This window comes from Aythya marila (assembly GCF_965140915.1).
Source record: "Aythya marila genome assembly, contig: HAP1_HAP1_SCAFFOLD_158, whole genome shotgun sequence".
Taxonomy (NCBI): domain Eukaryota; kingdom Metazoa; phylum Chordata; class Aves; order Anseriformes; family Anatidae; genus Aythya; species Aythya marila.
In genome coordinates this window covers 502412-516938 of record NW_028136675.1, presented here as the reverse complement: position 1 = coordinate 516938, position 14527 = coordinate 502412, and the positions used below count along the sequence as shown (strand labels likewise).

Genomic DNA, 14527 nt, shown 5'->3' with positions numbered 1-14527 from the left:
CATCAGCCCATCTGTATGTTCCACCAGGCACGGCGCGCTCTCCAGAAAGTCGGTACACACGCAGACCGACTACCCGTTAAAAAATGCCGCAGTTCAGGTCACCGGATGCAAGGAGTGTCAGAGCCTGTTGCTGCCTTCGGCGGGAGGCAGAGAAACTGCGTGCGTGAGGTGCGAGCAGGTGGATGATCTGGTCCGCATGGTGGCGGAGCTCAAGGAGGAGGTGGAGAGGTTGAGGGCCATCAGGGAGTGCGAGCGGGAGATAGACTTCTGGAGTAACTCCCTGCAGGGCCTCAAGGGGAGGTGCCGAGGTGAGACTCCTCAAATGGGGGCGGACCCCCCGCCCTGTCCCCGTCGGGCAGAGGGAGGGGATCTGGGAGCTGAGGAGGAATGGAAACAGGTCCCTGCTCGACATCGCAGGCGATGCTCTCCCCTTCCGGCCCCACCTTCCCAGGTGCCCTTACACAACAGGTTTGAGGCCCTAGAGATTGAGAGGCCGGTGTGTGAGGAAGAGGTAGCAAATGTTCCCAGGAGGATGCCTGGGGCGAGGAGGTCGACTCCGCGCCTCAGGACTGCCTCCACCAAGACAGACAGGAGGGTTATTGTTGTTGGTGACTCGATTCTTAGGGGAACAGAGGGCCCTATTTGTCGGCCTGACCCTACCCGTAGGGAAGTCTGCTGTCTCCCTGGGGCCAGGGTCAGGGACGTTGCCAGGAAGCTTCCTAACCTGGTACGCCCCTCTGACTATTACCCCCTTTTGATAGTCCAGGCGGGCAGTGATAACATCGAAGAGAGAAGCCTCAAGGCTATCAAAAGGGACTTTAGGGGACTGGGTCGGTTAGTGGATGGAGCGGGAGTGCAGGTGGTGTTTTCGTCCATCCCTATGGTGGCAGGGAGGGGTTCAGAGAGGACACGGAAAGCCCACCTGTTAAACACGTGGCTCCGGGGCTGGTGCCAACGCAGAAATCTTGGGTTTTTTGATCATGGGGCACTTTACTCAGCACCTGGCCTGATGGCCGCAGACGGGTCCCTATCTTTTAGGGGAAAAAGGATCCTGGGCCAGGAACTGGCAGGGCTCATTGAGAGGGCTTTAAACTAGGTAGGAAGGGGGATGGGGCTGAGGCTAGCATTGTTGGGGCTGTGCCAGGGGGAACAATGGCAAGGCCGGAGGATAAGGCAATGGCCCAGCTGAAGTGCATCTACACCAATGCACGCAGCATGGGTAACAAACAGGAGGAGCTGGAAGCCATCGTGCGGCAGGCAGGCTACGACTTGGTTGCCATCACGGAGACGTGGTGGGACCAGTCTCATGACTGGAGTGCTGCAATGCCTGGCTATAAGCTCTATAGAAGGGACAGGCAGCATAGAAGGGGTGGTGGTGTGGCTCTCTATATTAGAGAGTCTTTCGAGGTTGTAGAACTCGAGGTTGGGAATGACAAGGTCGAGTCCCTTTGGGTTAGGATTGGCAGGGACAACAAGGCTAGTGTCCTGGTCGGGGTCTGCTACAGACCGCCGAACCAGGATGAGGAGACGGATGAGGAATTCTACAGGCAGCTGACAGAGGTTGCAAAATCATCAGCTCTTGTACTCGTGGGGGACTTCAACTTCCCTGACATATCCTGGAAGCACAACACAGCCCTGAGAAAGCAGTCTAGGAGGTTTCTGGAGAGCGTGGAAGATAGCTTCCTGACGCAGCTGGTTAGTGAACCTACCAGGGGTGGTGCCCCGCTAGACCTTCTCTTCACAAACAGAGAAAGACTGGTGGAGGACGTGATCATCGGGAGCTGTCTTGGGCAGAGTGACCACGAAATGGTGGAGTTCACTATTCTTGGCGAGGCCAGGAAGGGGACCAGTAAAACCGCTGTATTGGACTTTCGGAGGGCTGACTTTGAGCTGCTCAGGACACTGGTTGGTAGAGTCCCTTGGGAGGCGGTTCTGAAGGGCAGAGGGGTCCAGGAAGGCTGGGCGCTCTTCAAGAGGGAAGTCTTAATGGCGCAGGAACGGTCTGTCCCCACGTGCCCAAAGACGAGCTGGTGGGGAAGAAGACCGGCCTGGCTCAACAGAGAATTGTGGCTTGATCTTAGGAGGAAAAAGAGGGTTTATAATCTTTGGAAAAGTGGGCAGGCCACTAAGGAGGACTTTAAAGAAGTAGCAAGGCTGTGCAGGGACAAAATTAGGAAGGCCAAAGCTCATCTGGAGCTCAATCTGGCTACTGCCGTTAAAGATAACAAAAAACGTTTCTATAAATACATCAACACAAAAAGGAGGAGTAAGGAGAATCTCCATCCTTTACTGGATGCGGGGGGAAACTTAGTGACAAGAGATGAGGATAAGGCGGAGGTGCTCAATGCCTTCTTTGCCTCAGTCTTTAGCGGCAATACCGGATGTTCTCTGGATACTCAGTACCCTGAGCTGGTGGAAGGGGATGGGGAGCAGGAAGTGGCCCTCATTATCCATGAAGAACTGGTTGGTGACCTGCTACAGCACTTAGATGTGCACAAGTCGATGGGGCCGGATGGGATCCACCCAAGGGTACTGAGGGAACTGGCAGAGGAGCTGGCCAAGCTACTGTCCATCATTTATCAACAGTCCTGGCTATCAGGGGAGGTCCCAATCGACTGGCGGCTAGCAAACGTGACGCCCATCTACAAGAAGGGCCGGAGGGCAGACCCGGGAAACTACAGGCCTGTCAGTTTGACCTCAGTGCCAGGAAAGCTCATGGAGCAGATCCTCCTGAGAGTCATCATGCAGCACTTGCAGGGGAAGCAGGCGATCAGGCCTAGTCAGCATGGCTTTATGAAAGGCAGGTCATGCCTGACGAACCTGATCTCCTTCTATGACAGAGTGACGCGCTGGGTGGATGAGGGAAAGGCTGTGGATGTGGTCTACCTTGACTTCAGCAAGGCTTTTGACACCGTCTCCCACAGCATTCTCCTCAAGAAACTGGCTGCTCTTGGCTTGGACTGGCGCACGCTTCGTTGGGTTAGAAACTGGCTGGATAGCCGGGCCCAAAGAGTCGTGGTGAATGGAGCCAAGTCCAGTTGGAGGCCAGTCACTAGTGGCGTCCCCCAGGGCTCGGTGCTGGGGCCGGTCCTCTTTAATATCTTCATCGATGATCTGGACGAGGGCATCGAGTGCACCCTCAGTAAGTTTGCAGATGACACCAAGTTAGGTGCGTGTGTTGATCTGCTCGAGGGTAGGAAAGCTCTGCAGGAGGATCTGGATAGGCTGCACCGATGGGCTGAGGTCAACTGCATGAAGTTTAACAAGGCCAAGTGCCGGGTCCTGCACCTGGGGCTCAATAACCCCAGGCAGAGCTACAGGCTGGGAGATGAGTGGTTGGAGAGCTGCCAGGCAGAGAAGGACCTGGGAGTGATGGTGGATAGTTGGCTGAATATGAGCCAGCAGTGTGCTCAGGTGGCCAAGAAGGCCAACGGCATCCTGGCTTGTATCAGGAACAGCGTAACCAGCAGGGCTAGGGAGGTGATCGTCCCCCTGTACTCGGCTCTGGTGAGGCCGCACCTCGAGTACTGTGTTCAGTTTTGGGCCCCTCGCTACAAGAAGGACATGGAGGTGCTTGAGCGGGTGCAGAGAAGGGCGACAAAGCTGGTGAGGGGCCTGGAGAACAAGTCCTACGAGGAGCGGCTGAGGGAGCTGGGCTTGTTCAGCCTGGAGAAGAGGAGGCTCAGGGGTGACCTTATCGCTCTTTTTAGGTACCTCAAGGGAGGCTGTAGCGAGGTGGGGGTTGGCCTGTTCTCCCACGTGCCTGGTGACAGGACGAGGGGGAATGGGCTTAAGTTGAGCCAGGGGAGTTTTAGGTTAGATGTTAGGAAGAACTTCTTCACTGAAAGGGTTGTGAGGCATTGGAACAGGCTGCCCAGGGAAGTGGTGGAGTCACCATCCCTGGAAGTCTTCAAAAGACGTTTAGATGTAGAGCTTAGGGATATGGTTTAGTGGAGGGCTGTTAGCGTTAGGTTGGAGGTTGGACTCGATGACCTTGAGGTCTCTTCCAACCTAGAAAATTCTGTGATTCTGTGATCTCTACCTTGATGGCCTGAGGTGTCATGGGCCCATCAGGCTATAAATAATTTGCCTTTATGCTGCCAATCCAGGTCCACCTGAGCTACTTCAATCTTAGCAACCTGATCCACCTGCTGGTTGTTCTGATGTTCTTCAGTAGCCCGATTCTTGGGCACATGAGCATCTATGTGACGTACTTTCACAGCCAGGTTCTCTACCCGAGCAGCAATATCTTGCCACGATGCAGCAGCCCAGATGGGTTTGTCCCTACGCTACCAGTCGTTTTGCTTCCATTGCTGTAACCATCCCCACAGGGCATTTGCTACCATCCATGAATCAGTGTAGAGATAGAGAACTGGCCATTTTTCTCATTCAGCAATGTCTAAAGCCAGCTGAATGGCCTTCACTTCTGCAAACTGACTCGATTCACCTTCTCCCTCAGCAGCTTCTGCAACTCGCTGTGTAGGACTCCATGCAGCAGCCTTCCATCTCCGATGCTTCCCCACAATACGATAGGACCCATCAGTGAACAGGGCATATTTCTTTTCATTCTCTGGTAACTGGTTGTACAGTGGGGCTTCTTCAGCACGACCCACCTCCTCCTCTGATGATATCCCAAAGTATTTGCCTTCTGGCCAGTCCATAATCACTTCCAATATTCCTGGGCGACTGGGGTTTCCTATTGGAGCCCGCTGAGTAATCAGTGCAACCCACTTGCTCCATGTAGCATCAGTTGCATGATGCGTAGAAGAGACCCTTGCCTTGAACATCCAGCCTAGTACTGGCAATCGGGGTGCTAGGAGGAGCTGCGCTTCAGTACCGACCACCTCTGAAGCAGATCGAACTCCTTCATATGCTGCCAACATCTCCTTTTCAGTTGAAGTATAGCGGGCCTCAGATCCTCTGTATCCCCGACTCCAAAACCCCAGGGGCCAACCTCGAGTTTCCCCAGGTTCTTTCTGCCAGAGGCTCCAGGTGGGGCCGTTCTCCCCGGCTGCAGTGTAGAGCACATTCTTTACATCTGGTCCCGTTCGAACTGGCCCAAGGGCTACTGCATGGACTATTTCCTGCTTGATTTATTCAAAGGCTTGTCGTTGTTCAGGGCCCCATTCAAACTCATTCTTCTTACGGGTTACTTGGTAGAGCGGGTTTACAATCAGACTGTAATTTGGGATGTGTATTCTCCAAAACCCCACAACACCTAGGAAAGTCTGTGTTTATTTTTTGTTAGTTGGTGGAGACATAGCTGTTATTTTGTTGATCACATCCATTGGGATTTGACGACGTCCATCTTGCCATTTTATTCCTAAAAACTGTATCTCTCGTGCAGGTCCTTTGACTTTATTTTCCGGCTTTCAGAAGGATTTGGACTATTTTCTTCCCTTTCTCGAAAACTTCCTCTGTTGTGTCACCCCACACAATAATGTCATTGATGTACTGCAGGTGTTCAGGAGCTTCCCCCTGCTCTAGTGCAGACTGGATCAGTCCATGGCAAATGGTAGGGCTGTGTTTCCACCCCTGGGGTAGCCAACTCCAGGTGTATTGGACAAGTGAAAGGAAACTGGCCTGGACTCTGCTGCTAAAGGGATGGAATAAAATGCATTAGCGATATCAATTGCAGCATACCCCTTGGCTGCTTTTGATTCCAGTTTGTACTGGAGTTCCAGCATGTCTGGCACTGCAGCACTCAGTGGTGGCGTGAGTTTGTTCAGGCCACGATAGTCCACCGTTAGTCTCCACTCGCCATTAGACTTTCGCACTGGCTATATGGGACTATTAAAAGGTGAATGAGTCTTGCTGATCACTCCTTGGCTCTCCAATTGATGAATTAGCTTATGGATGGGAATCAGGGAGTCTTGGTTGGTGCGATATTGCTGCCAGTGCACAGTTGTGGTAGCAATTAGCACTTGCTGTTCTTCGACCCTCAGCATCCCCACAACAGAAGGGTCCTCTGAGAGACCAGGCAAGGTAGACAACTGTTTAATGTCCTCTGTCTCTAAGACAGCTATGCCAAAAGCCCTTTTGGGTCCTTGCAATATCCTCTCCTGAGATAGTCTATGCCAAGGATGCACGGAGCATCTGAGCCAGTCACAATATGATGTTTTTGATACTCATTCCCAGTCAGACTCACTTCAGCCTCCAATATAGTTAACTGCTGGGATCCCCCCATCACCCCATAAATGCAGATGGGTTCTGGCCCTTAATAGCTTGATGGTATTATAGTACACTGTGCACTGTTATCTACTAAAGCCTTATACTTCTGTGCGTCTGACATGCCAGGCCACCAAATCCACACAGTCCAATAAACTCAGTTGTCCCTCTTCTCCCCCTGGCTGGAGGCAGTGCCCCTCTAATCCTAGTCAGAATCTCTGTTTCTGCGTCTAAAGGACTGCCTGCTGGAAATTGGAGCAGCAAATTTTTCAGAGAAACTCTTTTTTTCAATTGTTTTCTTTTGCAACTCCCATACCCGTGCCTCCAGGGTCAAGGAAGATTTTCCATCCCATTTTCTCATGTCCTCTCCATGGTCACGTAGGTAAAACCACAGTGTGGCACGGGGTGTGTACCCACCATATTGTCTTCCTTGTGTGGATGAATGCTTACTCCTGATAGCTGAGACACTGCTTTGTACAGGTGGGGAAGAAAATAAACTCTCTTCAAGTTGGTGGACCTTTTCAGAAAGTTTCTCCAACGTATTCTCTTTTAGTTGGTGGACACTGGTTTGTTTAGGTGGGGAGAAAGATAAATTCTCTTTAAGTTGGTTGAATTATTCTGAAAGTTTCTCCACAGCTGAAACACAGGCCTGTAAGGAAGAGGACTTTCTTCGTACTGCCAGAGTTGTTTAGCCACTTTATCCACTGTAGGTTCCTCATCGTCTTTCCAGGCCATTATTGCCAATTGTAGTGGGTTTACGTGGCAAGGTTTTGGTAGCAGGGGGCCATAGGTGTGGTTTCTGCGAGAAAGATCTAGAAGCTGCCCCATGTTTGGCAAGGGCCCCATTGTTTTCCAGAGCTGAGCCAATAAGCGATGTTGTTTTGCGCCTCTGTGAGAGCATATTTAAGACAGGGAAAAAAACGCTGCGCCACACAGCAGCCGGGAGAGTGAAGGGAGTGAGAAAACAGCCTTGCAGGTGCCAAGGTCAGTGAAGAAGGAGGGAGAGAGGTGCTCCAGACGCCGGAGCAGAAGTCCCCTGTGGCCTGTGGTGAGGCCCATTGTGAAGCAGGCTGTCCCCCTGCAGCCCATGGAGTACCACGGTGGAGCAGGGTTCCACACTGCAGCCCATGGAGGAGACCACGGCGGAGCAGGTGACCCTGCACCAACAGAAGCTGCTGCCTGTGGAAGACCCCTGCCGGAGCAGATTCCGGACCGGACCTGTAGCCCATGGAGAGGAGACCACGCAGGAGCAGGTGACCTGGCAGGAGCTGCTGCCCGTAGGGGAGCCAGGTTGGAGCAGTTTTCTCCTGAGGGATGGACCCCGTGGTACGGACCCATATCTGGAGCAGTTCTGGAAGAGCTGCTGCCTATGGGAAGCCCACGCCGGATCAGTTCATCAAGGACTGCATCCCGTGGGTGGGACCCCACAGCACAGGGGATGAGAGTGACCGAGAAGGAGCGGCAGAGAAGAAGTGCTGTAGACTGACCATAACCCCCATTTGCCTGTTCCCCTGCGCCGCTCGGGGGGAGGAGGTGGAAGAGGGTGGATGGGGGGGGGAAGGTGCTTTTGGTTTCTTTCCTATGTTTCTCACTTCTCTAGCTCGTTAGTAATGAGCAATAAATCTTACTATCTTCTTATGCTGAGTCTGTTTTGCCCGTTACAATAATTATTGTGTGATTTTCTCGTCCTAATCTCAACCCTTGAGCCCTTTTCACATATTTTATCCCCATTCCTCTTTGAGGAGGGGGAGTGAGAGAGCGGCTGTGGTGGAGCTCAGCTGCCCACTCGAGCAGAACCACGACACCAATGAGCTGGCATATGATGATGGTGCACTCCATACAAACTTCCGCCACATGGGTCGTGTACACCTGACTTCATCTGGATCTGTGGATGTTTGTCTGAGGTCTGGGTCCTCATAAATCACCTCCCGTATGGCTCATTCCCTCAGGTACTGGATTCCCTTCTCCATAGTGGTCCACTTGCCTGGTAAACATACAGGTTCTTCTTGGAAGGGATATCTTTCCCTCACAGCTGAGAGGAGATGCCTCCAGAGGTTGTGAGATTGTGCTCCATCTGCAATTGCTTTGTCAATGCCTGCGTCTCTAGCAACGGATCCCAGCCACCTGGCTTCCCTGCCGTCTAATTCCACACAATTGGCTCCAGTGTCCCAGCACTGGAGTAGCCAGGTGACAAGCTGCTCACCTATGCAACAACCAAAATCTTTTCGTACATCTCATAGCTCACGCTGGTATAGCTTTTGGGTAGTTACTGTTGATTTTTCAGCATCCTCATGTTCCTCCTCCTGAATCCCTGATGGCCCAGCATCGTCGTCTCTATACCTAAATTTGGCAGAAGACTCTCTGCGTTCTAAACGACCTGAATCCCTATACCATTTTTTCACCTCCTCTACAGGGGCAACTTGCACTGCTACAGCTTGTTTCTCTGACCCAGCCACAGGAGCTGGAGCAGCTGCAGGAACTGGAACTGGAGTGGCTGCAGGAACTGGAGCGTTTGCAGGAACTGGAGCTAGAGTGGCTGCAGAGTCCATCGTAGGGGTCACAGTGGCCATTGGATCTTTCACAGGACTTGGAGTGGCCATAGGGTCTGTCACTGAGTTGATAGTAATACCATTTGCAGCTCGATAGGCATGAGTCAGGCCCCAGCATGTTACAATGATTTGTGTCACTTTGGAACTGCCATAGTCATGACACCTTTTTCTTCAAGCATTCTACCAGTTTTTGAGGATTTTGCAGTTGTTCAGGGGTGAATTTCCAAAACACTGGAGGTGTCCACTGCTCTAAATGCCTGCCCATATCCTCCCATACTCCCTGCCACTCACAACTATACAGCCTCCGGGCAGATCTCTGGATGAGATTCCTAAGTAGTTGTTTAAATTTAAGCAAAACCTGAAGCACATTCAGGAGGCATAACAACAAGACCATGATGGTCTAAGTATCCCAAGGATATTCAATATCTTGGAGAGCTATTGTAACAAGCTCGGAGGATAAGAGGGTGGTGAAGGAGAAAGGGAGAGTGATCAAGGAGGAAAAGGGGGGTGGTGAAGGAGAAAGGGAGAGTGAACGAGTGAGAAAAAATATCTTCCCCTTTCCCCTCCACAGATTGACTCCCTAATGGAAAAAAACAATAGGTATGATTGCTAATAGTTTCCGAGATATGATTTCCAAAGTATAGAGTCGATGACTTTGCTGAGTACAAATACCAAGTTAGAGTCATGACCAGATATTTCATCGTCTCATAAGCCACTGTTACAATGCACAGTACCATAATGATCTTAAACCAGGGCCCGGAGAGGATAAACAACATGACAGAGAGCAAATACGGAAAATAATGTACTATAATACTCAATTTGGAAAGCAGGTGCAGCAGAGTTGAGATTAAAGCAATCAGCATTATGACAAGTGACTATTAAGCAGGTCTAATACTTATACCAATTTTAATTTAACACACTCTGGTCAGATCTGCCGTTATCTCAACCCTTCTTGCCCCACATTGGGCACCAAAAAGACTGTTGTGGTTTAACCCGGCCAGCAGCTAAACACCACACAGCTGTTCACTCACCCTCCCCTCTCCCTCTCTGGGATGGGGGAGAGACACGGGAAAGTGAAGCCCGTGAGTTGAGATAAAGACAGTTTATTAAGACAGGAAAATAATCATAACAATAATAATAATAACTATAATAACAATAACAATAATAATAACAATAATGATGATAATAGTACTACTACTAATAATGTGTACAAACAAGTGATGCATAATGCAATTGCTCACCACCTGCTGACCGATGCCCAGCCTAACCCCGAGCAGTCTGGCCACCCTCCCCCGGCTAGCCACCCCTATATAGTGTTTAGCATGATGTCAGATGGTATGGAATACCCCTTTGGCTAGTTTGGGTCACCTGTCCTGGGTCTGTCCCCTCCCAACTCTTGCTGCACCCCCAGCCTGCCCGTTGGCAGGACAGAGCAAGAAGCTGAGACGTCCTTGGCTTGGTGTAAGCACTGCTCTGCAACAATTAAAACGTCAGGGTGTTATTAGCACTCTTCTCATCCTAAGCCAAAACATAGCATTCTACCAGCTACTAGGAAGAAAATTGACTCTGTCCTAACTGAAACCAGGACAAGGTCCCCAGGTTCTTCCTCCTCCCCCCCCCCCCCCCCCTTCTTTTTCCTCACTCTTACTCCTTTTTTCCCTATCTCTAAATTATGCTCCTATCACCAACACTCTTTCATATCCTACTGTTATCTGTTACCATCACCCCCCCACCCTGCCATCCCCTCACCACCTGAGAAGTGACCTTTAGCATGATTTGGTGCAGAGTTGACTACTATAGCCACATATGTTTATCATGTACTTCATTGAGCTCATTATCATATTCAGAGATCTTAACATCAATATTCATTTTACAAATAATCATGCAAAAGCTTTCACTCTAGACATTATAGCTGCCAATATTTTGTTCTGTCACCAAACAGGGTTGTCTTGCCACTAGAACACTCCCTCCTTCAGCTGTCTCTCACACCAAGATTGTGAAACACCATCTTTAAGTTTATACAAGAGAAAGCAGGAACAAGCTGTTCAACTCCCCTTTTGTCCTGTGTTGGTGCCTATCAGTGACACAAACAAGTCTAACTACTCTCCACACGTGGAATATCCTGAGTTGGAAGGGATTCACAAGAATCACAGAATCCACGGATCACATGGATCATAGAGTTCACACCATTTCCAGAGTCTTTTGGGGTGATTCACTAGATCCACCGATTTCAACAGAGGAATGGCAAATAATTCACCAGGCTCCTTTCTCTATGGCTGCTGTATTACCTAGTGTAGCAGAGCTCTTCTTTGCCTGTAGAAGGGAATGAATAATGTCATATCTTTGTGTAAAACACTATGACAACTGAAGCAAAGAAATAACAAATAAAAACAAAATAAAAATAATAAAAACAAAATAAATAAAAATAAAATTAAAAGTAGAAAATCAGGGCTTGTAACAAGTTATGTTATGAGTGATATGTAGATGAAAACAGGAAGATTAATGCCTCCGAGAAACATTCTGTCATCATTTTCCTAACTGCATCCTTAAGTTCCTGGTTTCTCATGCTGTAGATGAGGGGGTTCACTGCTGGAGGCACCACCGAGTACAGAACTGCCAGCATAAGATTCAAGGAGGAGGAGGACATGGAGGAGGGCTTCAGGTAGGCAAACGTGCCAGTGCTGATAAAGAGGGAGACCACAGCCAGGTGAGGGAGGCACGTGGAAAAGGCTTTGTGCCGTCCCTGCTGTGAGGGGATCCTCAGCACAGTCTTGAAGATCTGCACATAGGACAGCACAATGAAAACAAAGCACAAAAAGAGTAAACATAAAGTAACCACAACAAGACCAAGTTCTCTGAGGTAGGCATGTGAGCAGGAGAGCTTGAGGATCTGGGGAATTTCACAGAAGAATTGGTCCAGGGCATTGCCTTGGCAGAGGGGAAGGGAAAAGGTATTGGCAGTGTGCAGCACAGCATTGAGAAAACCACTGCCCCAGGCAGTTGCTGCCATGTTGACACAAGTTCTGCTGTCCATTATTGTCTCATAGTGCAGGGGTTTGCAGATGGCAACATAGCGGTCACAGGACATGATGGTGAGGAAAGAAAACTCTGCTGCGACGAAGAGAGCAAACATAAAAATCTGGGTAGCACAACCCAAGTACGAAATGGCCCTGGTGTCCCACAGGGAATTAGCCATGGCTTTGGGGACAGTGGTGGTAATAGTGCCCAGGTCAAGGAGGGCAAGATTGAAGAGGAAGAAGTACATGGGGGTGTGGAGGCGGTGGTTGCAGGCTACAGCAGTGAGGATGAGGCCATTGCCCAGGAGGGCAGCCAGGTAGATTCCCAGGAAGAACCCGAAGTGCAGGAGCTGCAGCTCACTTGTGTCTGCAAATGGCAGGAGGAGAAACTCGTTGGGGAAGCTCCTGTTGGACATTTGCAGTCTCAGGGCATGGCTGGCTGTCCATGGTGGAAAAGACAGACACAAGTTAGGTAGACTTCTGTGACCAAAACCTCTAACATATTTCACAGAACCCTCCACAGCAAGACACTCTGCTTCTTCCCTGTGAGCCATGTTTTTTTCTGTCTAAGGGTGTCAGGGATCAGGCAGATCCTCTGTGAGATCAGAAGTCAGTACTACTTTACAGCATCTGGTAAAGAGCACCAGATATGGATCTCAGGTGCACACTGGCCAGAGGTATTTCCCTATTTGCAGATCCTGAGCAGGATATCCAACAATCTTTCAAGAAACAGTGACAGTGGTTTTGGTGCTCTCTAGGTGAAAGGGTGTAGAACAAAATTGTGAGTTTCCTCAAAGACCGACAGACCTTTCAGTGTAATGTTCTCTGATCTTCAGTCATTCATTCAAACCTGACAACTCTATTACCATCCCCCTAGCTGCCCTTCAAAACAGAAAAGTGAAAGCAGAAACTTCACAGAGTGCCTTCCCTTCAGATACAGCAGACATTGGTCTTCCCTGTGAAGAATCTCCCCCAGACATGCAATGGGGCTGCTGTGGAAATGTGAGCAGCCTGATCTAGGGAGCAGCCTCTGGGCAGCAGCAGGACCCTGCCCTGCCCTGTCACAGCTCCTTCCTTCCCTTCTACCCTCAGCTTCTCCCCACAGCACCCTGGGCAGCTCCCCAAGCAGGCTGAGTGCTGAGCCTGGCAGGCAGCAGAGGCCCTGCCCCGGCACACAGCCCCTGGGGCACTGCAGGGACTCTACTCTGCACCACAGCCCTGGACACCCCTGCCTGCACAACGGCTGCACAGCCGACAGCCAGCCCCTCTAGAAGGAACCCTCATGTCCTGTCCCTCTGTTATTTACGGCAGAGAATCCCTGCTCTGGACCTTGTCATTCTTCTCTACCATAGAGAAAGCAGAGTGCTCCTGAAAGCTCCCGTAGACTGTGGGATTTGCCAGCAAATCTGGAGATGGCATCAGGAACAACAGCTGTGCTGCCCTGCAGCCACAGACTTACCCTGTTCAGGGCTGTGAAGATTTCTCCTACTGTGAGCTCTCAGCATCCCCCACTCCACACTGCCTTTAACATCTCCCTCCCTTCTCTAAGTTGTCCTTGTCCCCTGCAGGCAGTGCCCCCAGCCCTGCTGTGCTGTGCAGAGGATCTGCTCCTGGGCAGAGCTGTCTCTCTGCAGTGCTGCCCGCTTGCCAGGAGCTCCCCTTGGGCCCAAGAGCCCAACCCAGCTCAGCAGCACAGCTTCAGCCCAGGGCCTCACTGTCTCTGCCCTGTCTTGTGTCCCTTGAGATATCCCTGGGTCTCTAGGGTTATCAACATTGAAACAGGCTGAAGCAATCCCTGATGTTCCCTCCCACAGCTGAGGAGAGATACTTACTTCCAGCAGTGTCATTTCTTGTAGCAGGAGAAGTTTCATCAAAGAATTCCCTTGTCATCTTCCACTTTTAGGCAGGACACCCAGAATGTGACTGGCAGGGATCACATTTTCCCAAGCTGAGGGAAGTGATCACAGGGAGTCAACTGATGCATCTCATTCTGAGTTTGATGTCCTAGGCCTGTAATGGGGCCCAGAACCTTCCATATCAGCCACAAACCCACATGATATGGGATTTCTCTCACCTCTGTTCAGATATGTACAAAATACTCTAGGCTAAGCTCCCACGGTAATTAAAGGAGATAGAGAAGAACAGTGAGTTGTTCAAATGCAAATGCCATTTGACATTTGAGGTGCCCGAGGATGTCCGACTAAGCAGTAATCCTTTAAGTTAGGACTTCAGAGACTGGGAATGTAGGTATTAGAGTTTTTTCAGTGTAGACTGCCTAAAAATGTGGCCTCCCTTTGTGCCTTGTCACTAACCTGGAAGCTGTCCCTTGTCATTTAGCTAAATAATATAAACCTCCCCTTTAACATATCTCTCTCATTCCCAAAAGTGGGAGTAGATTAATGGAGAAGCGGTAATTTAGAGACAGTACTTTCTAAAAGGTGTTTGAAAGCTTAGGCACATGAGTAGACTGCCCTACATCTACTATATTAGTAGGCTTAGTCAATTGAGTTGAGTGTAGAGGGGCGTTACAGAGACATCTTGATAGATTGGAACATTGGTCAGTCGCCTACAATATAAAATTCAACAAGAACTAGTGCCAGATTCTGTACATCAGGCCGTGTATTCCTGAATATACATATAGACTGAGGGACAAGTGGATGGAGCATAACTCTGCAGAAAGGGATCTCGGGGCTGATGTTCCACAATGTTCCCTGCAGGGACCATGGTGGAGTTGATCCTGCAGGAGGGCAGCACAGCTGGCAAATAGCAAGCTCACAACTCTGGTCTTCGGGA

The 14527-nt window shown here is 50.2% G+C and overlaps 2 protein-coding genes across 2 annotated transcripts in view; one reads left to right on the top strand and one right to left on the bottom strand.

The window, feature by feature from the left end:
• The window catches only part of LOC309891560 (antigen WC1.1-like), a gene marked incomplete at both ends in the record, with an annotated part of 315844 nt that overhangs the window by 181320 nt on the left and 119997 nt on the right, over nucleotides 1–14527 (top strand). The gene's annotated exons all lie outside the window — the stretch shown is intronic.
• On the bottom strand, nucleotides 11157–11982 carry LOC309891626 (olfactory receptor 14A16-like; the record flags this gene model as incomplete). The annotated part of the gene is made up of 1 exon (XM_082785972.1): nucleotides 11157–11982. The coding sequence occupies one exon, from the start codon at nucleotides 11980–11982 to the stop codon at nucleotides 11185–11187; it is 798 nt and encodes a 265-aa protein (XP_082642098.1). The 3' UTR covers nucleotides 11157–11184.